Source organism: Hylobates moloch, unplaced genomic scaffold (genome assembly GCF_009828535.3).
Source record: "Hylobates moloch isolate HMO894 unplaced genomic scaffold, HMol_V3 SCAFFOLD_10, whole genome shotgun sequence".
In the NCBI taxonomy this organism is placed as follows: Eukaryota; Metazoa; Chordata; class Mammalia; order Primates; family Hylobatidae; genus Hylobates; species Hylobates moloch.
Genome location: NW_026652285.1, coordinates 1,845,030 through 1,871,145, shown reverse-complemented (window position 1 = coordinate 1,871,145; position 26,116 = coordinate 1,845,030). Strand labels below are relative to the sequence as shown.

At 42.5% G+C, this 26,116-nt stretch overlaps 1 protein-coding gene across 2 annotated transcripts in view; it reads right to left on the bottom strand.

Annotated features, from left to right (window-relative positions):
• The window catches only part of HLF (HLF transcription factor, PAR bZIP family member), a 59,801-nt gene that overhangs the window by 8,466 nt on the left and 25,219 nt on the right, over nt 1-26,116 (bottom strand). For both annotated transcript variants that reach the window (XM_032162798.1, XM_032162797.2), the window contains exon 3: nt 1,103-1,323. In XM_032162798.1, coding sequence (XP_032018689.1) covers nt 1,103-1,323 — 221 coding nt within the window. The remainder of the gene's footprint in view (nt 1-1,102; nt 1,324-26,116) is intronic.

The following is a 26,116-nucleotide window of genomic DNA, read 5'->3' as shown; positions in this document are numbered from 1 at the left end:
TCAATTAAGGTAATCTCAGGAATGTGGATGACAGCAGTGATTTAAATTTGCCAGGTACTTCTGCTTCCAGCGTTTTTTCTAGCTATGTAAAGCATGAACAACTGGTCTAAGCCAGTTCAGATGTTGTCTCAAATTCCTATTTCCCAGCCTAGGAGTGTCTCTACACAGGAACCATAGTTAGGTTTGAGAGATGGGGGCAGACAATAGAAAAGGGCTAATTACATCTGGTTTCAAGGCCTTGACTATGTAATAATCATATCTCCAGTACCCATATGATTGGAAAGAAGCATGAAAGTTCTAAGCAATGGTTAATAAGAAATCATTCTATTTTGGCATTAGCAGACATGGCATAATTTTGGAAAGAATTTTCATCCTAAGATATCATTACTCTGTCTGGTTAATTTTGTTTTAAGCTGTATTTGACTTCCAGGGTAGATCTATTTCCCTTTATAAATAATGTGTCCCTTCAACACTGCAGAGAAAACCTACTTAGAATTAACCTAGCGGTGAGATATTCAAGTGATCGTTACTTAAGATACAAAGTGAACAGTACATATAAATGGTGTCAGGGAACTACTAGTTTCCTTCACAAAATCCCACCCTGGTCATCCAAGGTTGGCAAAATGGAGGAAGGTCCTATCTCTGGCTGTTATTCCCTGCAGCCTACAGGGAAATGGCAGCAGCAAATTATCAAAAATTTTCTAAAAGGAAGGTAACTCTTCCAGGGCGATGAGGTTCAGATGCCCTTCTCAAATGATTTTCTTTCTCTTCTCAACCTTGAAAGATTTGGGGTTTAATTTTATTAGAATTTTGTGGGTTTCCATGCAGATAGGATCAGGTTTGCTTCCTTCGTGGGTTTAAAATCACTCCAACATTTTACTGCTTCTCCTTGTTTCTGTTCAGCATCAAGACATAAAAGTGTATTTCAAAAAATACCCAGAGAGAAAACAACTTGCCTAGAAGTCACATGCCAAGAAACAGGATCAGAAATCAGAAATCCTTCATGCACTAGCTTCTGGGATCTTCCTGGGGTCACCCTTTTAATTTGTCTGTGGATCCCACTCTCCATTTGCCCAAAGACTGATTACCAGTTCCAATTTACCTTCAGGTCATCAGGGATGAAGACTTTGCGAGCTTTCTTGATCATGGGCTGTGGCTTCAGTTCTTCCTCAGAGAACTTGCGTTTGCGAGGGTCAAACATTTCCTGGCCAGGGATGCTGGAGAGGGCAAGATCTGCTGGGTCTGGCTCATAACCCACTGGGACCTGGATGGTGTCAGGATCAATGGGACTCGGTGTATTGCGGTTTGCTGGCAACAGCTGACCTGGAACAAACAGGAGTTTTAATTCATAAACACCCTAGAGAGACCTAGTAGGCAGCTACTTAATGATGCTCTGAGATAAGTGGTGAGAGTCTTCAGCTCACTTATATATGATGCTAACATGATTTATCTTACTCATCCTCACTGCATTTCTGAGAACACAGCAGGTTGAGTATGACTTGACTCACGTCACATTGGGCAAAACAGAAACCCACATACACATGTTCAAAAACTAGAGAGGGAGAAGCCCAATTTAAAAATACACATTCATTCTTTCCTATCACACAGCGACATGCCAGGCACTCTGCAAGATGCAATGAACAGAACTACGTAATTTTCACCTTAAGGGTGTTTTCCAGGTGAGTCAGGGAGACAGACCAATAACTAGCCAGTTAGGGGAGAGTATAGATGTTGGGATGGAAGTAATTCTCACGTGCTTCCACAGTGTGAGGAAATGGTATGTAACACAAAAGGAGCTTAGGGAGCATTTCCTAGAGATGACTCTTGGTACAGCTGCACCTTGAGACAAAGAGTAATTAGCAAAAAAAGGGTATTCTAGGCGCCAAGACAAGACAGAGGTTTGCATTTTTGCAGAACCACGTGTAGTGTTGGGTAGCTGTCACATTGAATCAGAAGAAAACATGGAGTGGGGAGAGGTGCAAGCACAAGAGACGTGGCCAAGAAGGTGGGCAGTGGGGATATGATTTTGAAAAATCCAAATGTCACTGAGAGATGCTGAGCAGTGAAGTGACAAACAGCTGATGTTTGGAAAGAAGAATCAGGCAGCATGATGAACGGATTGCATGGGGCACGGCTGCAGACTGATCAGATACAAGGCTGTTGTGATAAACAGTGTACACATTAACGGTAGCAATGGAGATAGTGAGAAGGGGATTAGTTCAAGAAATATTTAAGAAATTAGAAAGAACGTAATAGAGACAATCTAACTTCCACTTGAGGGTCCTAAAGGCAAAACCACTGAAATGCACAAACATCCAGAGAACAACGGGTTTCTTGTGTTTCTCAATGTGTCTTACTGGTGAAAGTGAACTTCATACCAGACCCAAATGTTTATACTGGGAGCTCTGAATTTTAACTTCTAGTTTTCATCTGAATTTTACAATCGCTCCTCTCACACCCCATGAATAAATGAGAGGATGTCGTTCAGCTGTGTTTGGCCCATCTCCTCCTCTTCCTCACTGCCAATGGTAGGTCAGTGTGTCAGGTACTCTTTAGGTTTCATTAAAACCTACCCCAGGTCGAAGCATGAAGCCACTGGCTCGGATTCTAGCAAAACTGTGAAACCGTGATCATCTGTCTTCTGGAAAGGCCTGGTGGGGAGTTTGCAAAATGAATGCTCTGGGTGACCTTCTAGGTCCCACTCTGCTTTGCGCTCTCTTTGTATCCTGCTTGACAAAGAGGAAGAGATGGGTCCTGAGGCACTGGCAGAGGATGGAGATTTCTCATTAGCCAAGCTGTAGCTCAGCTCCAGCTTCTAGAGACTGCTGAGTTCTGTACTGGATGGTGTCAAGCTAGATTTGATCTTGTGCCTCTTGAGATTGCCTCAGAAAATGAACCACCTGTGATTCAAATGGGGATTTTATTTTCCCTTTAGAAACTCTTTGAACTTAATAACAAAGCTACCCAATGCCAATGCCCCATCACTACAATGTCCCCACCTCCCCATTCTTACACAGCCATATGCACCCATCTCCTATCATCATGAAACACCTCTTAATACTTCCCAAATTGAATTGCTCCAAGCTCCTCCTTAGTACTCCAATATTGTTTATTATGCTGTATCAAAATGTTCTCCTTTATTGCTTTATAAATGTTCTTAAGCTGTACACACACACACACACCTCCTCCTCCTCTACCATACCACATGGTCTTTTATGTTTTATTCATTTATCCCCACCTGACTCCTCACCATGATGCATACTTCAGAGTTCAGCTTCTACAAAGAGTGCTCCTCATTTAATGGTGGCCTCTGAGATGCTGGACTCTGACATTCATTCATGGACATTCTAACAATAACACTTCCCATTCAGGTGGAACCTTTCTTGACGTTCTTTCTCTCTAGGTTTTTCCTCCAATGGAAGTAGGTCAGCTCTATCTGCAGAGTGGAGGAAACCTAACTGGATCACAGACAAGGTACGTGGCTTCCCCAGTATCAAACAGCAAATGGCAAAGGACCTGAGAAACAAAACCAGGTCCCATTTCTCCCCAAAGATACCTTAGTGCCATCTTATTTATTTATATTTTCTGCTGAATTAACTCTACTAAACTCATTTTTTCCTTTCATTTCAAAATGTCAATAGTATCACAAGTAAGGGGTATTTTTTCCTATCTCCTGTGGATTTTCAAAATTTTAGTATAAGAATTGTCAATATAAGAATGCATCATTAATTTTTTAAATGATCAAAGACGTTCACTGCGAAATGTCAACAAATAAAGAAATGTGTCAAGAGAGTGAAAGTCCTGGTTCTTGCTACTCTCCTCTTCCCCACAGTCCCACTCACTGTCTTCCCAGAGGTGATCACCCTTAACATCTTGATGTGAACCTCTTATATCTTGGTTTTTACACATAGGTGATTTAACCCAAATGGTATGATACTACCCACATATCTTAAGTTACTTTTTTAATCTATCAATATACCATATGCAATTTCCAATGTTAGGACAAATAAAACTACTTTTTCTTTTTAAAGGGTCAAGAGTATCCCATAGTTTGGATATATAACAATGTATAATTCCTCAACTGAGGGATTTTTAGGTATATATTTTTGTAGAAGTGATTTCTAGAAGTGAGACTGCTCACACGAAAGGCATGTACATTTTATATTTTTAAACGTACTGCCAGAATGGCTATTAAAAAGTCAAAAAATAACAGATGTTGGTGAGGTTGCAGAGAAAAGGGAACATTCATATACTGTTGGTGGGAATATAAATTAGTTCAGTCCCTGTGGAAAGCAGTTTGGAGAGTTCTCAAAGAACTAAAAATAGAATTACCACTTGGCCCAGCAATCCCATTACTGGGTTTATACCCAAAGGAACATAAATCCTTCAACCAAAAAGACACCTGTACTCGCATGTTCATCGCAGTGCTATTCACAATAGCAAAGACACGGAATCAACCTAGGTGCCATCTATAGTGGGTTGGATAAAGAAAATGTGATACATCTACACCACGGAATACTATGTATCCATTAAAAAGAATCAAATCATGTCCCTTGAAGCAACACAGATGCAGCTGGTGGCCGCATCCTAAATGAATTAACACAGAAAACCAAATACTGCATGTTTTCACTTATAGGTAGGAACTAAACATTGGGTACACACAGACATAATGCTGGGAACAGTAGACACTGAGAGCTCTAAAAAGGTGGAGGAAGTGAGTGGGGCAAGGTTGGAAAATGATCTATTAGGTACTATGTTCACTCTCTGCATGAAGGGTTCAATCAAAGCCCAAATCTCAGCATCATGTAGTATATTCATGTAACAAACCTGCATGTGTACCCACCGAATCTAAAATAAAAAAAAATAATAAATTTTAAAAACCTACTGCCAAACTGTGCTCCAAAAAATGTCATAGCTATTTACACTTGCACCACCATTTGTAAGAGTGCACGTTTCACACAATATGATTTTTTAAATGTTGGCAATCTGATATGCACAACTATTACTATTGTTTTATTTTGTTTTTTTGAGACAGTCTCGCTCTGTCACGCAGGCTGGAGTGCAGTGGCATGATCTCGGCTCACTGCAACCTCCGCCCCCTGGATTCAAGCCATTCTCCTGCCTCAGCCTCCCGAGTAGCTGGGTCTACAGGTGCCGAGCACCACGCCCAGCTAATTTTTTTTGTATTTTAAGTAGAGACTAAAATTGTTTTGTATTTTTTAGTAGAGACTATTTTCAGTGGAGGGTTTCACCATGTTGGCCAGGCTGGTTTTACTATTGTTAAAATTTCCACTTCCCTTGTTACTGGTGACAGTGAACATCTTGCATGTTTGTTGGTTATTTGTTCTTTTTAAAAAATTTTCTAAGGTACTTTTATACATATACTCTTCTAGATGGATTTCAGAATACATTGCTTAACTTATATTTAAAGTTACCATTTTAAATATAATAATATTTGGCATTTTTGAATTACAATTTCATAGGTAAATTTGAGGACAACTATCTTTAAAATATTGAATACACCCACAGTATGCTCTCCATTTTTATTTTTTGTGGGCTTTTTTAAAAACACGTATCAGTTCAGTTTTATAGTTTTCTTTATTTTAGCCTTTCACATTTCAGTTTATTCCTTAAATGTCTTATAAGAATTGTTACTAGGGTATATTACCCTATTATATTTCCTAAGTGGTTACTGCTGCTATATAGGAAGCTACTAGTTTTAAAAGCTACTGGTTTATATCCAGCCACTTTACTTTCTTATTAGTTCAAATAGTTCTAACAGTTCTAACATCTCTTAGTTTTTAGGTGAACAATCTCATCTTCTGCCTGTATAGACAGAGGTGGCATCCTTTCTATGTTTATAATTCCTACTTTCTTTTTAATAATTTTCAATCTCACTGCATTAGCCGGTTTCTACAAGACAATGAGAAGACAGAGAGACTGAGACTAATGATCACTGCTTGTCCCAGACTTTAAAGGAATATGCTTTTAATTCTTCAGATCCTTCAATATAAAGGCTTGTTCTAGTATCTTAGTAGATACAACTTGACAAGGTAAGGCAATTCCAATTCTTCCAACCTTGTTTTATTAATAATGTTTAAAACCAGAAATAATGTATTAAGTTCTCTTAAATGCCTTTTGATATTTATTTATTGAGATAATCATGCCATTTTTTTCTCCTGTATTTGTTAAGTCTGAGTTTGGTATTTCCAAAGCTTTATTTAAAAGATCCATAGTGGACAAGATCAACCCCATCGCGTAGCCCCTGCAGTTACTGGAACATGGTGTTTTTTTGTTTTTGTTTTTTTTTCTTTCTAAAAGCTTCTTGCTGAAAGTCACTTCCAGAAGAACCAAGGAGGGTTTCTGGAGGAAAGGGTGGAACAAAGGGCTTAAATAAATCTGGAAAGAGAATAGAAGTTACCTTCAAACCCAAAGTTGGCCTCTACTTTTGTCACAGATTAGGCATGGCTAAACCTCCAAATTGTACAGCTGGAAACAGGATATTTCATATTCTTTCATATTTTAGCAAGAATTTAGCAGCTTGTGTTCAATTAGCTGATTAGCAAGCAGTCATCAATGAAGGGGAACAGCAGCACTCTGTCTTTATCTCTTCTCTAGTCAATGGTTTATTTTTTAAATTTATGTCTGCATCAAAGTCACAAATTATAGTGTTACTTATTATTTAATCCTAAAGGCTAATTGCAACACCTCCAATCTTTCTGATGTGCTCCTCATTCAGGCAGTTAATAAAGCAGGAGATTTGCAGCAGTAGCATCAAAACACAATAGTCTAATGTTGATCACTGATGAGCATTAGCCAGCTGAGAACATTATCCTCTATCAATTAAGGCTGAGGAAAGAGAAGACAATTTTTATTTTGGCCAAAGGGTTTCCTTTAGAGCTGATGGGTGAAACTCGTAGTGATTCAAAGTTTGGTGCCAAATCTTTCCCTCCTGCTCACCTCTGCCCTCCTCCTCATCACCAGTTTAGGGTCTGTTCACTTGTCATGACTTCCTGGATCCCATGTAGTCATAATCTGAAATAGCACTTTTACCCTCTTGGCATCCCTTGATGATGATACCATCATCAGGGATTACAGCTGACTTTGCTACAAACCATGCCTGCCTCTGGAAATCTTTTTACATACAGGGAGCCAATCAACTTAGGAGACGACAGCAACACTATAAGGTCAACAGAGAGTGCTCACGATATATACAAAGATTAAATTTAAACCTCACAAATACAGCCTAAGGATATGGGCCTTCTGGACTCTGAGGCCATATTAGCTGGTCTCCATTCCCACAGCAGGAATCTGTTATTTGTCCAACAAGTCCTTTCTGCAAAAGCATAACACTAATGTCCTGATGGCCAAAGGCTCATTTCCAACCCATTCATGTCCTATTCCATGTGACTTGCACTTCCAGGCAGAGCCTATTTCCCTACCTCTTGCATCTGGGCTGGTCTCTGACTTGCACTGGCCAACAGAATGTGGCAGAAATGATAGTGTTAGTTCTGAGGCTGGGCCTAAAGAGGCTTTGCATGTTTCTGCCCCTTTTCTGTAGCACTTCTGTCATTACCATAAACATGTCCAGTCTGGCCTGCTGGAAAATGAAAGAACAGGCCAGCCTAGGTCAGCTTAAATCACCTGAACTTTAGATATGTGAGTCCGGCCAAGATCAGCAGAGCCACCTGACCAACCCATAGCAATTACAGATGAGTGAACAATAAGCCTTTATTTGTGTACAGTGAGTTTTTGTGGTTGTCTGGTAAACATTCTCATGGCAATGGAGACTGACCTATAAGCTGAGTTATTGCATAGGGGGAGAGTGTTTATACCCACATTAACATTATAGCAGGATTTAAATTTGTACAGGACAGTGGTTTTATGCTGTGAAGTGAGTCAGACCTGGGTTTGAATGCTGATTCTGTCACCTGTATGTTATAAACTTGGGCCTTTGTAAATAAATGACCCCAAAAAAATGCCCCTCTAAATCCTAATAAGGTCTGTATTGGGGAAAGGGACTATCGTTGACTTTTTCCCCCTTCTTTTCTTAACCTATCTGAGTTTTAATTTCCTTATGTGCAAAAGGAGATTACTATGCCTGATTCTATGTGAAAAATGAATTAGATAATACATACAAACAAAGTGCTTAGCACAATCTGTAGTACCGGAAAAGTGTGAAATAAATGGTCTGTATATAAACACATATACAAAATACAGATAACAGATCACAGGTAACTGGAAAGTAAATAAACAGACTATTCCCCTTGTCTAAGCCAGCACTGTCTGTCCCCTGAACTACTGCAACTTTTAACCATTATCCCTTTTCTATCTCCCACATCTCCACAGTGGTACACTGTGATAATTCTAAACATGCAGACCCATGCGGGTCACATCCCCATAACAAACCCTCCCAAGGCTTCCCATTGCCACATATAATCAGATCCACGGCTCTCCCTCACTCATACACTTGGCCACACTGGCCTTCCTTCTGCTCCTTGTGTACCCTGAATGTGATCCCACCCAGGACTTTGTATTTAGTTTCCTCTCTACCTAAAACATTCTTCCTCTGCTCTCTGCCTACCTAGTCCTCCTGCATTACGTAGACATTAGCACAAATGCCAATTCCTCGAACCCTCTGACTTTCCTCTACCCCTGCTCAATACCCATCAAACCACCCTGTTTTTTTTTTTTTTTTTTTTTACAATATTTATCTCTATCCCAAACGATCTTTTTTATTTGTTTGATATTGCTGATCTCTTCCCTCCACTCCCATGTAAGCCCCACGGAACAGTGACCTGGACTTACCTGCTGCTGCCCCAGATTCTAGATGGAACCTGCATGGAGGGGACAGCACGAGCTACTGAGCAGCTGGACATAACGCCCCCCAGATCCTAACAGGGACTTTTGGGAGGAACAGGGGCAAATTTTAATTCTTATTTTCAATATTTTGCAAATTGTCTATAATGAGTATCTTCACTTTCAAAATCAGAAAATAAAAATGTCATTTTTTTCACTTTGCACATGTGTGTTCCAGGAGTCTGTGTTAAATGCTACTGAGAGAAGGCTGGGCATGGTGGCTCATGCTTGTAATGCCAGCACTTTGGGAGGCCAAGGCAGGCAGATCGCTTCAGGCCAGGAGTTCGAGACCACCCTGGGTAACACGGCGAATCCCTGTCTCTACTAAAAAAAAATACTACTACTACTACTACTAATAATAATAATAAATCATTAGCTGGGCATGGTGGTGCATGCTTGTAATCCCAGCTACATGAGAGGCTGAGGCAGGAGAATCACCTGAACCTGTGAGGCGGAGGCTACAGTGAGCCGAGATTGTGCCCCTGCACTCCAGCCTGGGTGACAGAACCAGACTCCGTATCAAAAAAAAAAAAAGAGGCCGCTGAGAGGAGACCATTCAACCCCCTAGAAAGGAAGAAGAAACCAAAGAGAGGGAGGAAATGGGATGAGGAAAAAAAAAAATAGAAGAGGTAAAAGCATGTTGCTCTGCTGCAGGCTGTTTTACCAAATCAAGGAATATATCACAGTTGATAAACCAACCTAGCTGAGACCTACAGGGTTCCCATCCAAAAGGCCACAGCAGCAGATGGCCTTCAGCACATCTACGCCCTGCAGTCAGAAGTGTATTGGGCAGCAGGGAGGAAAGGAAGAGAAAGAAAGAGGAATTAAGAAACCAAGGAAGAAATACAAGAATGAATCAAAGAAGAAATAAAGAAAGAATAAAGAAAGGTAATATGGAAGGAAAGAAAGGCATCAAAAGGGAGGAGGAGAAAGAAAGAAGAAGAAAAAAGAGATAGAAAGTCTTAGCCAAAGATGAAATTGGAAGGTGTCCTGGATCCCAGTAGCTGGGAACCTGTCATGGCTCTGATGTTTTTTAAATGTCCTGCACATTACACGGTTGATGTACTAATTTTAAGGCAAAAACAAATCATGCATACACATACACATGCATACACACACACACACTTCCTTTTTGCCTCATTCAGATGGCAAGTGCTCAGTAAGTTTTCAGTCCATGATTACAGAACAAATATACTGAAAGGCCCATTGTAAAGATCCCTTTGATCTCAGTGGCTCTTATCCAGCAATTCTCTCCACACAGTAACAGGCTGTCAACAGAAATATGGGTAAAGCATGATGCTAAAAAGCCAGTTCAATCCATTTTGTGTAAACATTAGGAAGAGAGTCTGTCTGTTACCATTTACTGAGAAGGTGAACGCAATGATGTCCTGCAGGCTGGTAGACAGGCTTCCCTGGCCTACTGAATAATCAGTATCAGCAATTTTTTTTTTAAACAGGATCTTGCTCTGTCTCCAGGCTGCAGTGTAGTGGCGTGATCATAGTTCACTGAAACCTTGAATTCTTGGGCTCAAACAATGCTCCCACCTTGGCCTCCCAAAGTGCTGGGATTACAAACATGAGCCACCTCTCTGGTAATATCAGTAATACCGATAGCAAGGTTCTTCAGAGATTACTTCATTTAATCCTCACAATAGCTATATGAAGGTAGAATAGTTCATATACCCATTTTCCAGATGTGGAAATAAAGGAATAGAAAACAAAAGTTTAAGACAAGCTCAGATATGCTAAATAATTTGCCCACGCAGATGGAAATAGAGAGACTCACCTCCCCATCCTTCTCACTCTAAAGCCCATGTTCTTTTTCATGAGAATGCCCCAGGAATGCAGCCAGAAAGCCTAACTGTGCCCCAAGGAGAGCCAGGCACCCAGCCTTCCAGAATGAGAGTTCTGCATCAGGACCTGGGCTGGAGCCTCGTGCACAACACTCCACAGAACCATCAGCTTCTGTGAGGCAGGCACTGTGTCCCATATTTTAAGGAGGAAAAAGTGGAGAGGGAGAGGGGGTGAAACCACCTGCCTAATGTCACACAGCTAGAAAGCCAGGGGGAGGCTGGGTGGAGTGCAGACTCCACTGGGCTCAAACCATAGCCCACGCTCTTTCTGCTCCACTTCACTTCCTCCTCATGGGGGCAGAAGAGAAAGGAAGGGGAGACTCTGCAGTTCCCCTCCACTCTAGCCCAATAGGTTCCTGGACAAGAGTTGGCATACCCCAAAGAGGTAGGTATGGCTTCCTCTCATGGACAACAGCCCAAGGAAGCTCCAGGCAGGCAGGCATCCTGCTTCCTTTCCCTCCCTTCTTTTACCGACCTCTCTCTCGTCCACTTCCTCCACCCTCCTGAACGGCAAGCTGTGCCAAGGGCAAGATTGCATTTGACAAAGCAACTGCTGACCCACAGGCCAGGGCTCCTGTCAATGCTACATCTCATGCGCTAGTATTTTTAAGGAGCTTCTGGATAGGCCAGAGACCATGGCTCACTAGGAGAAGGGTAAGGATTCCCGGCAGACAGGGTGTCTGATGTATTCCATCACATGAAGAAGAAGTTGGCTTCAAAGGTCACTTCTTGGGGGAGGTCTGTATTATATCTATGCCCTTAAACTCTTAGTATGCAAATTAATGTTTGGTTTGGGCAGACAGACAGTTTGAACCCCGTTTCAATGCTCCCACTCTGGCCTGAGCCCCTTTCCTTGGGCCTGTCCTGCACAAAGGTAGCTCAGTTCATCAGAAGGTGTAGACAAATAGGGTTCATCATGACTGACACTAGGTAGTCGTGTGTGGCCTGGGGCCAGTTATTCTGCCTCATGGTCTGATTCCCTCATCTGTCAAGTGGGAGAAATGACGCCCACCTCAGGGTGCTGAATGGGATGGACAGTATGTGGGAAGGCCCCTTGGTAGGTGGAGAGTCCACACTTCCCTCCTGTCACACTCCCCAGCTCCCATTTCCCTCTAGCTACAGCCCAAGGAAAGCCTGTTAGAGGTCACCCAGTGTGACCCTGCGCCCAGGACAGCATATTGCCCTGGGATCATGCATCAGTACTCAAAGTGGCCCAGACTAGACTCCTCAGCGTCTAACTTGGCAGGAGCTTGGGCTGGATTAACAAGGCCTCTCATTCCAGTGGTGTTTATCATCACGCTTCCTTGCCTATGGTGTCAGCAAAATCTGCCTCCCTGAACCCACTGAGAGGTGAGACCAGCAGAACTCATAACGACAGCCTGTTAGAAGCCAGTTAAGTTGGGGTACAACAGACATGACAACTAATGGCCAAGGCATGTGGCCCATGAGCCTTCTCGCCATTGCCCCCCGTGATGGTATGACAGGGCACCTCGCACCTCCTCCTCCCGGGGCCAGAAGCCTCTCCCCAGACACGTGGGGTCACTGTGTGGCAGAAGGTGAGGCAGGAATGGCTCTGTGCCTTCTACCTTGGCCTCCTCCTACCCGATAGCTGTGCCAGTACCTTAGGGCAAGGAAATATCATAGGGTGACCAGAAACGAACCCGCGGTACCAGAGACAAGCACCCACATGAGGTATATTTCAGGTCTGGCAACACTGGGCCCACTGAAGTGGGCAGGGATGGTCATGAATGGGAAACAAGAGGCCATGGCCTCCCCCTTCCCACACTCATATTGAACCATGCCCCAAAGACTTAAACCAGTGACTAATAGAAATTCTTGAGCTTACAGGATGGCAGATAAGAAAAAAAAAAGTTAAATAAAAGCTTGTGGAAACACTAAAACTCCCTCTACTTGAAAGATAAGGCTGGCTAAAATTGGTTGGGATCAATATGGCCAACTGGAGTCTGTGCAGAACAAGCTTACTGACGTCACAGCCAGAACTTCCATCACACGTTTCCCATTCACCCCCCTCGCTGAATTTGCACAAACCATCCACGAGGATGCAGACAGAGAAAACTGTGCATGCCCAAGGACTTTCCAGACCTCACCCTTCCTGCCACCAATCACCTGCTAATCCCAAAATCCACCCCTTAAACCTTTTCTAATACAAATGCTGCCTGAAAGCCAGCAAGCACAGGGAGACAGATTTGAGCTGGATCCTGTCTCCTTGTTGGTTGACATGAAATAAAAGCTTTTCTTTTCTTAAAAACCCAGTGCCATAACACTGGCTTCTAGTGCACTGGACAATGAGCCCTATCACCTGGTAACAATGCCATGCTTCTCACTCCATCCCAAAGTTACAGAACTACGGTAGGAGAAGGGTAGCTTTCTAGTTTCCTCTGTACTTGTAGGGAATGGATGGTAGGTTAAGACCTGGAAAACGGGAGGTTAGGTCAGCTGGTCAACTGCTGGCTAGCTCAAAGTCTGCAGGTTTTGCGCAACAGTTATCCCTTCTTGAGAGAGTAGCAGCTAGTCCCTCCTCCCAGAGCTGCCATGGTGATGGTGGGTGTGATGACCACTTCAAGCCACACTGCAACTCTACACACTAGAAGACAGGCAACAACAGACAGCTGGAGGAGCCCCCAGTCCAATGCTCACCTCAGCCCCTTCTCATATCCCTGCTATGGTGTGCAGAGTGGTGATGGTGGTTAAGGCTGCCAGCTTTCCCCAGAGGAGTCTGAGGGGAGGGGATTTCTGCTTTTGTCAACATTCTGCATCTGGCGGACCCAGTCCAATGACATGCTGCCTGTCTATAGCCTCATTCTGCCCTCCTAACAACTCTGCGAAGTAGGTAGGGCCAAATGGGCCCATTTTAACTATGTAGAAATTGAGCCACTAAGCAATTTACCTCAGTCCCCCTAGGATGGGCTACCTTCTCCAGCAGAGAAACAAGTTCTCCCATACCTGGAGTCTATTTTCAGAAATAGACTTTCCATTTTAAATGACAATATACGCCACTTGAATCAGCATCACCTAGGTCCCTGGAGTCTCTTTAATTGTCTGAGCTGGTGAAAATGTGCAGGCCTAGTTATTTGAGACCTGCAGTTTTCAAAGAGCTGCCATGGCTAGTTACTAAACTGACTATTCTCCTTTGGGCTACATTAAATATTTTGTTTTGATTTAGAAAAGTGAAGCAGGAGACGAAATCAGCGACAACATTCGCTGATGTTCACAAGAACCCATGTAAACTGCAAACAAACGACCCATATGCTCCCCGAGTGACACCCTTCCCTCCCCTCCAACCCCCTAAAACCAAACAAAACAAAACAAAGGAAGAAAAACAAGGTTGTTTTAAAGTCTGCGTTTCTGGATGAACATGAATAGGATTCAGGTGTGTCTGCTGTTCTGCAGCTTCTCAAAGAGATCCACAGATTCTTTCCTGCATGAGTCTCTAGGTTAAGCACTCAAAAGTAAACACGCCTTTCCAAAGCCTTCTTGCCTCGGCTCCTAGCCAGTGTTCTCTGTAATCTCTTCCACTAAAGTTCACAGAGTCCTAAACTGATCTGTGGACTGCTGGTCATTGCCTCCAATCCCTCTGTCATTTCTAAATCAACACGTTTAAGCCAAACTCATCCTCCAATCTCCTATAGACCATCAGCCTCTCCTGCAGGTCACCTCATGCCTGTGAACCATTTCCCCCATTCTTCCAGGCTTTAAACTTTAACCACCCACTTCCCAGGCAGGTTGGGAAAATGAGCCAAGGATTGGAATCCAAAGACCCCATCAGTTATGGGAACCTTGAGATTAGTCCTCAGTTTGCCCACCCGTTAAATAATAGGATGAGATGTTTGGGATGATAGCAAAGGCTCCTTCCAGATCTAGCAATAAATTATTCTTGGAGTGAAGTGGAGGCTTTCCTTTGTGTTTCAGATACCTGTCACAAGACAGTGCAGTCATGAGGGACTTGGACAACTGCAAGATCTTCCTAACTGGTCTCTGCCACCTGCAATCCCATCTGCCAACACAGCCACCAGATTACTCTTCTTAGAGTATCTCCACCATGATCAAAGGAAGCCAACGGCTTCCCATTGCCTCCTGGTCTGAAATCTTTGTCTATTGGGGACAGACCTCCACAGCCAGGGATATTGTTCCTATCTCGTGCTCTCTGCTTAAGCCAACGGTCTGCTTTGTTTCTAGACATTCTTGCTTCGCGTCTTCTCCACTTCTACTTGTCCTAACATCCATATCAAGGTCTAATTCAAGCCCTCCGACTCCTGACTATACCAATGTTGGTGACAATTCCTCCTAACTTCTCTCACAATGTCTATATTGATAATTTTTTTATCAGATTAAGTGACTCTATAATTTTTAATCAACGAGATTGAAAATCTTTCCAGGCAAAGGCCATGCCACTGCCTTACACAGAAAATGATAAACTATGTCATTGTTGATTAAGACACTCATTTGCATAAACACTTTTATTGAGCCCCTACTATAGGCCAGGCTCTGAGAATATATAAATAAAACCCAAACTTTAAAGGAAGCTTGCAGTCTGGAGGTGCAGACAGGTAAGTAAAAGGGTTATTAGATTGCAGAATAGTATGTGCTATAAAAGGGCTTTGCCCAGGGAGTCACAGGTTGGAGTTCAAAGGTTGATCACAAATCCCCGTCTTTGGAGGGAGTGCAGGGACAACAGGAAATGTCCCTCAGAGGGAGCTGCCATCCTGGCCAAGTCTTGAAATTGGCCAGAAAAGTAAATGGGATAAAGGGTAACCAAAGCAGAGGGAACAAAATATGTGAAGGCATGAAGATATGAGAGAATTCATGGGCCAGTCGGGGAACTGAGAGTAGCTGGTGTAACTGGAGCTCACGGGGGGTAAGAAGAGTGGTAAGGGTTGAGACAGACAGAGAAGGGCTTTAGATGTTCAGATTCTATCCTCAAGAGAACGGGGAACTATCGGTGCAATTAGAGCAAATGACTCAGTTGATTGGATGACTCATTTCAGAAAGATTGTTGTGGCAACCAGGCAGAGCTTGGATTACAGGGGAACCAGGAATGGTGAGAGCTCACCTACGTCAACAGCAGAGGACAAGGTGGATTCAAGAGTTATTAATGAGATGGGAGCAACATGAAGTGTGGCCAACTGAACATGGGGAAAGAGAAGGAGAGAGCAAGATTCACTTTTAGGTTTCTGGCCTGGACACCTGCAAAGGTGGTGTTGACATTCACTGAAATAGGGAATATTGTGGAGTGAGCACATTTAAGGGAAAATAAAATGTCTCATTGTGGATCCATTGAGTTTCAGGTGCCCAGATGAAGAAGCCTAGAGCATGTGGATCTCAGCTTCATATACCAATGTAGGCTATAGAAGGGCAATGTAAACTGGAGATGCAGATGTTATAATCTGATATCTCCCCAGAAGAGAACACAGAACAAGAAAACCAAAGAAAAAGTCCCAGGGAACACTGACAGTTTAGGTACAGCTGAAGAGGAGGACTCTGTAAAAGGTACTTAGGAAAAGCCAGAAAGGTAGGAAGTAAACCAGTTCTTGAACAGGCTGGTGAACTGGGACAGACCAAAGAGATGTTTCCCTAGTTACACTGTTGATCCCTCAAGAGCGATCACTGCGCCTCCTAATCAAGTGGCTGCAATATTCTATCTGTTAAACAAATGAGGAAGGCCAAGCACTCACACCTGTAGTTCCAGCACTTTGGGAGGCTGAGGAGGGAGGATAACCCGAGGTTCAGACTTCAAGACCAGCCTGGGCAATGTAGCAAGATCTTATCTCTAAAACATATTTTTCAAAAATTAGCTGGGCCTGGTGGTGGCATGTGCCTGTAGTCCTAGCTACTTGGGAGACTGAGGTGGGAGGATCGCTTGAGCCCAGGAGTTCAAGGCTGCAGTCAGCTAGATGGTGCCACTGCACTCCAGCCTAGGCAACAGGACAAGACCCTGTCTCTTAACAAAGAAGAAGAAAAAAAAAGCAAATGAGGAACAATATGACTAGGAGTTCGAAACCAGCCTGGGCAACATAGCAAGAACTCATCTCTAAAAAATATTTTTCAAAAAATTAGCAAGGCACGGTGGCACGTGCTTGTAGTCCTAACTACTTGGGAGGCTGAGGTGGGAAGATCGCTTGAGACCAGAAGTTGAAGGCTGCAGTGCGCTAGACGTGTGGCAGGCATGCTGAGGTGATGACATGCTTCTTGGATATTAGGTGTCTGCTTTCTGTTCTCCTTGGGAACATTTTGTTAGAAGTGCTCATAAGAGCATCTTGGTATGTTGAGAACCAAGGCTGACATAGGTGCTTCCTTTTGCTGTCTATTGCATTTAGTGTCTGAAGTTCCTGCACCATCTTTCATTATTTTTAAATTTCATGTCTGGAGAGTGTATGTTTTGTGGGGCATGGGTTACGGAAGTAGGCAGGATAGGTGAAATTGCCTGTAGAGATAGCCTCAACAGCCTACAATCGGCACCACAGGCTGTCTCCCTATTAGTTAATGATCATTCTGAAAGGTTACTAAGTGTTGCTAAGCAATAAGAGTTGCCTGGAAATGTATGCTAAAGAATACGGATTACTGGGGACAAATCAAGTTAATTCCACAGAGTCATCTGGTACCTAAACAAAATGAACTTTATGCCTCCGGCATCTCATTTGGGGTACGGTGAGCAATCTCCTAATACCGCCAGCCTTTGCAGTTCTTGCTGGGCACTTCAGTGTCTGCTTCATGTAAGTATTCACTGCACAAGTCCTGTTATTGACCAACTGATATATACCTTTGTGATGAGGTATTATGGGAAGAACTAGATTATAAGGAAGTGACAGTTTGGTCTTCAGTCATGCAGGCAGAGAGAAAGGAAAGACCACAGGGCAGCCTATATAGTTTACAGCTATCTATAATCTGAGTTAACATTCATTGAGCATGCATCTGATTTTTACATTCAGATGCAAGCCAAGACTTGGGAAAAGGCATACGCTCAGGTTTTCTCATACAAATTCAAGTCCCACATAGGAGAAAAATGGCCGAACAGCCACTGATTTACACATGTAATAAAAATGGGGTTTATTAAACCTACTTCTTTCCACCTCCATGTTGGTAGGGAGAAGTAGGTAAATTTTCACACATATTTACAGGCCTGCAGTAATTCAGCCTTGCTTTATAGGCATACAGCTCCCTACATACACTAGAATAATATTCTAGACCAGACGATTTCTTAGAAATATGTTGTTTCAGAAAAACTGAAATTTTCCAGCTTGCACTAAGATTAGCCAAGCTAAACCCATCTGTCTCCTGCTTAATGTAGTCTACGGAGAAACCTTCATGGGACAAAAATCTGCCTTTATATTTCACAGGCATAAGGTAAGGTTTGTGTGCCTCATGGGTAAACAGACCATAGATATGAAGTCATCAAAAGATCAGATTCTGAGTTCCACGCATTTTCTTTCAGCGTCTCAAGCCCATGCCCACCAGGATCTATATAAGAAGGAAATGCCACCGTGGTCTGCAACCTTTGGGTAGACCAAGAATATTCCAACATCTCTGAAGTCCTTTGTCATTTGAGTATGTTGACAAACTCCCGTCCCAATCAGTGTGTAGTTCCCCACATAAACCCCCTGAACAGGGGATCTAATCTGACCTAATCATGGGAGTCAGTTGGTTCATAAGGAGACCAACTGTGAAGATATGCCAGGCAAATGCTGGGTGGGAGTAGACAGGACTCAGTTTCTTCAAACAGGAAAAGAAAGAAATGCTGGCCGGGCGTGGTGGCTCATGCCTGTAATCCCAGCACTCTGGGAGGCCGAGGCGGGCAGATCACCTGAGGTCAGGAGTTCCAGACCAGCCCAACCAACAAGGCGAAACTCCATCTCTACTAAAAATACAAAGATTAGCCAGTCATGGTGGTGGGCGCCTGTAATCTCAACTACTTGGGAGGCTGGGACAGGAGAATTGCTTGAACCTGGGAGGCAGAGGTTGCGGTGAGCTGAGGTCGCACTATTGCACTCCAGCTTGGGTGACAGAGTGAGACTCCATCTCAAAAAAAAAAGAAAAGAAAAGAAAAGAAATGCTGTTAGATGAAGACACACGGTCTTCAGGTCGGTGGGAGTGTAAGGGGTGAGAGTCACCTGCTTTCACCCCTTACAGCTGCTCAGGGGACAGAGGAACACAGCAGAGGGTGACAAGTCACGGCCTCAAAGGAAAGGATCAAAGAAATGAGGGCTGGGGAATTTTTTTCAGGCAGGCGGTAAAGAAGAGCAATAACCAAAGTAATTTCCTAAGATGGATAATTCTTAGAACAGGTTTTCTGAAGAAGAGATGTCCATTTTCTTTCAATCTATTGAGGCTACCTAAGCAAAGGAAAAGAGACACTTCTAGTTCCCAAAGCTATGTGCCAACCTGGGGACATTTCAAACTGAAATAAGAGAAAGACTTTCAATATCTACAGACTCTATCTACTGCTAATGAAATCTGAGGCCACACCAAAAGGAATTACATAATTCTTCCTTGAAAGCCTATAAAAAGAAAAAATGGTTTATGAACAAATAACTATGGAATAACAAGAAAAGTATCAAACAGAACCTAGGTGGTACCTTGTTGCTTTAATCATACATTAGCTTAAGAAAGATGGATTAATGTTTACATTTGTCTAAATAAAGACCTCCAGTTTAACAGAAATTTCAGGAGAAATGGGTCACTCAATTTCTCCCAATTAACCACATTGAAGGAGATCTTGCAGTTTGAATCTGAAACGACATGACCCAGGCATCATCAGTGGGAGCTGCATCTCCTAATTTTACACCCTCTATCTAAGGCCATAGATAAGAACACATGTAAGTTCTCAATCCTGGTTACAGATCAGCGTCACCTGTGGAGCTCTGTAAAAGTACAGCTACTCAGCTCCCCTCCCACCTCACCCAGAAGATCTGAAAATGGGGCCTGGGCTCTGTAAAAAAAAAAAAAAATTTTTTTTTGAATGAAAGAGGAAACAGCTTTCTCACACACTTTTAGTGGGAGTGTGAACTAGTTCAATTCTTTTGGAGCCTACACACTTTGATCCAGCAATTCCACATCTAGGAATGAAAACTTTAGATACACCACACAAGTGTACAAAGAATGGAATCCAATGATGAAAACAATCTAAACCCCAGAGGCACTGTTAAGTAAATTATGGCATATCCAGACCATGGGCTGTATGCAGCTGGCAGATCTATATGTATTAATATGGAAAAATCTCCAAAAAATATTAAATGAAAAAGGCAAGATGCATAACACTATGTATTGTATGCATATACATATATTTCCATATTCCCGTACACACAATATATACACACCCACCTACATATATATGTATATAAATGCTTATAAACACAAAAGGAACGTCTGGAAGAGTATGCAGAAACTGGACAGTTAAATCTGGAAATGGAATATGGGAACCCAAGTTACACTTTATAGAGTCCTATTTTACAACAATCGTATATTAATTTTGTAATAAAATGTTGAAATGTCTTTTAAAAAAATCACTGGTGATTCTCATGTGAGGCCAAGATTGAGAACCACTGGTCCAGAGGAAACAGCCCCTGTGGATGTCAGGAGCTTGCAAACCCTACCTTGTAAGGAAACCAACCACCCACACCTCAGGAATATTCACACCATGTCATACCCACGACTCACCAGAAGGTGGTGCTCCAGAGGCAATCACTCAGGCCTCCAACCAAAACCTGTCCAACCAATTTTGCATTAACCCGTCTTCTTGCTGCTCTAAGGACTATTTATGCCCCAAAGCATTCTAGACTACTGCTTCTATAAAGGGCATTTCAGACACACAGATGCCATATGCATTTTGTCCCCATAAAAGTCTACCAGTTACTCAATACATTCTAATATAACCCTGGGAAATGTTGACCTGACAGGAGTTAACACTGCTTGCTCTGGCCTCCCCCTCCTCCTCCACACTATTTCCCTGTTGTCTTTTCTCTGATTTACTCATCTTCTTATCTTATTCCAGGGTCAGCTCTACAAAGGCAGGCAGCAGCCATCAGCCATGTGAGGCATTTGTCCTTTTGAATTTGTTCATACCTTTGGCATAGAACAGGTGGTACGGGACATAGGGCAGCCCAGGGCAAGTAACACGAGTTCGCCTGCCCTCCCACTAACACTAATGTTCTGGAAGTGGGTGTGTTGCCACAGCAACTGTCAAATCCCATCCATTACACCGCCTCTAACCTCCCAACATCTTCTTTAAACACCACGTTTGAGACGTGTGGTTCTGTTGCCCTGGCAGTGCAGGTCCCTTGCCAGGCGGCAAAGTTGTCCTTATCTGGGCAGAAGGGAGTTAGCCCCTCTGAGTATTAGCCATCATATATATACATTTTAAATTTTCTCTTTTTTTCCCCCTCTCATTATATTTCAGACCAATGTCCCATAACATTCTGACTTGATCATTTCCTGTGAATTACCGGTGCATATTTAATGAAAATTCATTCTTAATATCAGCCAAGAAAAACTCAACAAGTCACTTATATTGTATCCTTTCTTTCCATGAATATAATTTTTGCTCATTCTTCAAGACACAACTGAAGGATCATCTCCGATCTTCCTTCCTCACTCTATTCAGAGCCGGCCATTCTTGCTTTCCTGATTCTACCTCATATACAACCTGATACCATCTACCACACTCCATTCACAATTAATTATATCTCTTTGCCATTCATAAGCTTCTGAAGTTTAAAGGATGACATCTTCCTTATCTCTGAATTACCAGCACCTTGCTAGGCCCTCATTCAATGATTAAAAATAACCATAATAATGATGAATAAATGCACTCCGAAACAAACATCCATGAGCTTGTGGTTCTCCATAAATTTTTATTATGTTATTCAATCACTGACATAACAGATGACAGCTGTGTATCCGACTTGACAGCAAGACCTAAAAAGCCCACATACAAATGCTTTTTAAAAGGGAGGATATAGAAAGGTCCATTTCCTGAGACTTTAGAGCCATCCTCTTTCTTGTTCTTGTTTTTCAGATCCAGGAAGTGCATGGAAAAGGAGCCTTCTCCATATGGAGAGAAGCAGTGAAGTCCTGAAGAAGGAAGCCGTAACATTCCTTGAGTACTCACAAGGCGGCCTGACATCTGGTCCACACTTGGGGAAAAGAGGCCACATCCCCACATGGAGATCTATTTTTGCATTCTGAGCTGCTGATGCTTTGCTCGTACAACTTGCCTTACACACAGAAAGGGGAAAGAAACTAATATTTACCAAGTGCCAGCTACATGCCCTGTGCTGCTTTCATGTGCGTTATCTCTCCGCCTAAGTTGTGTATCTGCAGACAGCTCACCAGGTTTGTAGCTCTGAAAAGCACATGGAGGTGAACACTGAATGCCTCCAACTTCCTCCACTCACCTGGCTGAGGGCCACATGCACAGCTGATGCCCAACACATCCATATATTTATGTACGCTTCTTTACAAGGACTTCTCACCATGGTCGAAGGAGAAAATCTATTCATGAAAGACACATTGTCTGGACCATATGTGTCTCCCTGTTGCACTGGGGCAGATCAGCATAGTGTGGGCACAAGGAGAACGAAGCTTTGACTGATACGGACTGTGCTGTGGGTTTAGCACCAGCACCCTCAGGGACACAGCCACACTCAGTGTTTCCAATCCCCCTCTACTAGGCTGTCCCTAACTCTTCCTGGACTGCTGTATTTATCACTTCGTGGTGCTTCTCTTTTAAGACCATATCAGAAGGAACTGTAGCTTAGAAAGTCATCCTTCATGACTTAAAAATAAAACCTGTTAAAAACTACCCTCTCTCTGTCCTTTAAAATTAAATTCCCTAGGAATTGGCTGAGGAGACCTTAGGGCCTCCCCAGAGGTACGTATGTTGCTCCTTTCCCCCTTACTCCCTCCACCTCTAGGTCCCTGGTACATATCTGCCACTGCGTTGTACCATCCACACAGGTGTTCTGATGGTTTTAGATGTTCTACTACCTTCCACAAGGCAAAGCCTTCTACTGAGAAGCAGACCATTGAGTTGGGGCTCCATGAATGGGCTTTGGTGCCAGACTGTGGCTTCATGTTCCAGCCCTGCCACCTATTAATTGCCCCCAGCACCATTTTGCTCACTTTCTCTGGGCCTTAGTTTTCTCATCTGTAAAACGACAATAATAATAGTATACCTACCGAGTACTAACAATCGTTCCCAGACATTGAGTTTTAATGGTCTAACACATATAAACCACTCAGTCCAGTGCCCAGACTATAAGAAGCACTGAAGAAGGGTTAGCTATTATTACAACATTCCTTTTCTACCCATCCGTTTGATAGGAGCTCTGTAGTCAGAGAAAACTTGGTGCTTAGCTGACTGCCCAGTTCTCAGGATTTCACTAGCCAGGAGATAAAGGGGGAAGCTCTGCCTTCTCTCCTCAGAGCACAATGGTGATCAGCCCAGTCCAGCTGCCACATGTAATGGTCATTCCACCGGCATCCCCTATAACTAACTCCTCAGGCACACATAGCACCTCAAATCTTAATACACAATAAATGTACATATTAATATAGTACATGTGATATTTTGATACATGCAGATAATGTGTAATGATCAAATCAGGGTAACTGGATCATTGATCATTTCTTTGTGATGGGACCATTTCAAATATTCTACGTATTCTGAAATATACAATAAATCCTTGTTAACTATAGTCACTCTACTGTGCTATTGAACACTTGAACATATTTCTTCTGTGTTTTTGTACCTCTTAACTAACCTCTCTAAATCCCACACCCCAGCCCCCGCTAACCTTCCCAGCCTCTGGTAACCATCATTCTACTCTCTACCTCCATGAGATCAACCTTTTTTAGCTCCCACATTTGAGTAAGAACATACAATATTTGTCTTCCTGTGAATGGCTTATTTCACTTAACATAAATGACCTCCAATTCCATCTATGTTGCTGCAAGTGACAGAATTTCATTCTTTTTTACAGTGGAATAGTATTCCATTGCGTATGTATGCCATATTTTCTTTGTCTGTTCACCCACTGATGGACACTTAGGTTGATTCCGTTCCTTGGCTACTGTGAATAGTGCTGCAATAAACATGGAATGCCGGTATCTCTTTGATATACTGATTTCTACTCCTTTGGATATAAAGGCATACCTCACAGATATTGCAGGACCGGTTCTAGACCACTGCAATAAAGCTAAGAATCCAATAAAGCAAGTCACATCATTTTTTTTTGGTTTCCCAGTGCATACAAAAGTTATGTTTATGCTATACCGTAATCTATTAAGTGTGTAATACCATTATGACTAAAAACAATGTACACGCCTTAAGAATACTTTACTGCTAAACAATGGTAATGATCACCTGAGCCTTTAGTGGGTCATTTTTACTGATGATGGGTCTTGCCTTCATGTTGGTGGCTACTAATTGATCAGGGTGGTGTTTGCTGAAGGTTGCGGTGGTTGCGGCAGTTTCTTAAAATAACCCAACAATGAAGTTTGCTGCATCCATTGACTCTCCCTTTCAGGAAACGTTTTTCTGTAGCACTCAGTGCTATTTGGTAGCATTTTACTCACAGTAGAACCTCTTTCAAAATTGGAGTCAATCATCTCAAACCCTGCCACTGCTATACCAACTGAGTTTACGTAATATTCTAAATCCTTTGCTGGCATTTCAACGATGTTCACAGCATCATCACTAGGAGTAGATTGCATCTCAGGAAAGCACTTCCTTTGTTCATCTGCAAGAAACAATTCCTCATCCATTCAAGTTTTATCATGAGATTGCAGCAATTCAGTCACATCTTCAAGTTCTACTTCTAATTCTAGATCTCTTGCTATTTCCACCACATCTAAAGTTATTTCCTCCACTGAAACCTTGAAGTCCTCAAAGTCATCCACTATAAGGGTTGCAATCAACTTCTACTAACTTCAGTTAATGTTGGAGTTAATTAATGTCCCTTCCCACGAATCATGAATGTTTTTAACGGCATCTAGAGTGGTGAATCCTTTCAGAAGGCTTTTGATTTACTTTGCCTAGATCTATCAAAGGAATCACTATCAATGGCAGCTATCGTCTTATAAAGTAAATTTCTTAAGTGATGAGATTTGACAGTCAAAATTATTCCTTGATCCATAGGCTGAAGAATAAATGTGTTAGCAGAGATGAAAATAACATTAATCTTCTTGTACACCTCCATCGGAGTTTTTGGATAACCAGGTACACTGTCAATAAGCAGTAATATTTTGAAAGGATTTTTTTTTTTCTGAGCAGTAGGTCTTAACAGTGGGCTCAAAATATTCAGTAAACCATGCTGTAAACAAATGTGCTGTTATCCAGGCTTTGCTGTTCCATTTACAGAGCACAGGAAGAGTACATTTAGTATAATTCTCAAAGACCCTAGGATTTTTAGGATGGTGAATGACCACTGGCTTCAACTTAAAGTCACCCACTACATTGCCCACTAACAAAGGTCAGCCTGTCCTTCGACGCCAGGCATGGATTTCTCTCTAGCTATAAGATTTACGTGGTGTCTTCTTCCAATATAAGGCTGTGTAGTCTACATTGAAACTGTGTTGTTTAGTATAGCCACCTTCATCAATGATCTTAGCTAGATCTTTCGGATAATTTGCTGCAGTGTCTACATCATTTCTTGCTGCTTCGCCTTGCATCTTTTTGTTATGGAGATGGCTTCTTTCCTTAAACCTCATGAACCAACCTCTGCTAGCCCAAACTTTTCTTCTGCAGCTTCCTTACCTCTCTCAGCCTTCACAGAATTGAAGTGAGTTAGGCCCTGGCTCTGGATTAGGCTTTGGCTTAAAGGAATGTTGTGGATGGTTTAATCTTCTATCCAGGACACTCAAACTTTCTTCATATCAGCAATACGGCTGTTTCACTTTCTAATCATTTGTGTGTTCACTGGAGTAGTGCTTTCAATTTCCTTCAACAACTTTTCCTTTGCATTCACAATGTAGCTAACCATTTGACTCAAGAAGCCTAGCTGTTGGCCTGTCTTGGCTTTCGACCTACCTTCCAAATTAAGCTTACTCACTTCTAGCTTTTGACTAGTGAGAGACCTGTGACTCTTCTGTTCAGTTGAGTGCTTAGAGGCCATTATTGGGTTATTAATTGGCCTACTTTCAATATTGTTGTGTCTCAAGGAACAGGAATCCCAAGGAGAGGGAGAGAAATGGGAGAACAGCCAGTTGGTGAAGCAGTCAGAAGAACATACGTAACATTTATTAAGTTCACCATCTTATATGGGTGTGGCTCATGGTGCCCCCAAACAATAACAATAGTAACATCAAAGATCACTGATCACAGATCACCATAGCAAATATAATAATAATGAAAAACTTGAAATATTGCTAGAACCACCACAATATGACAG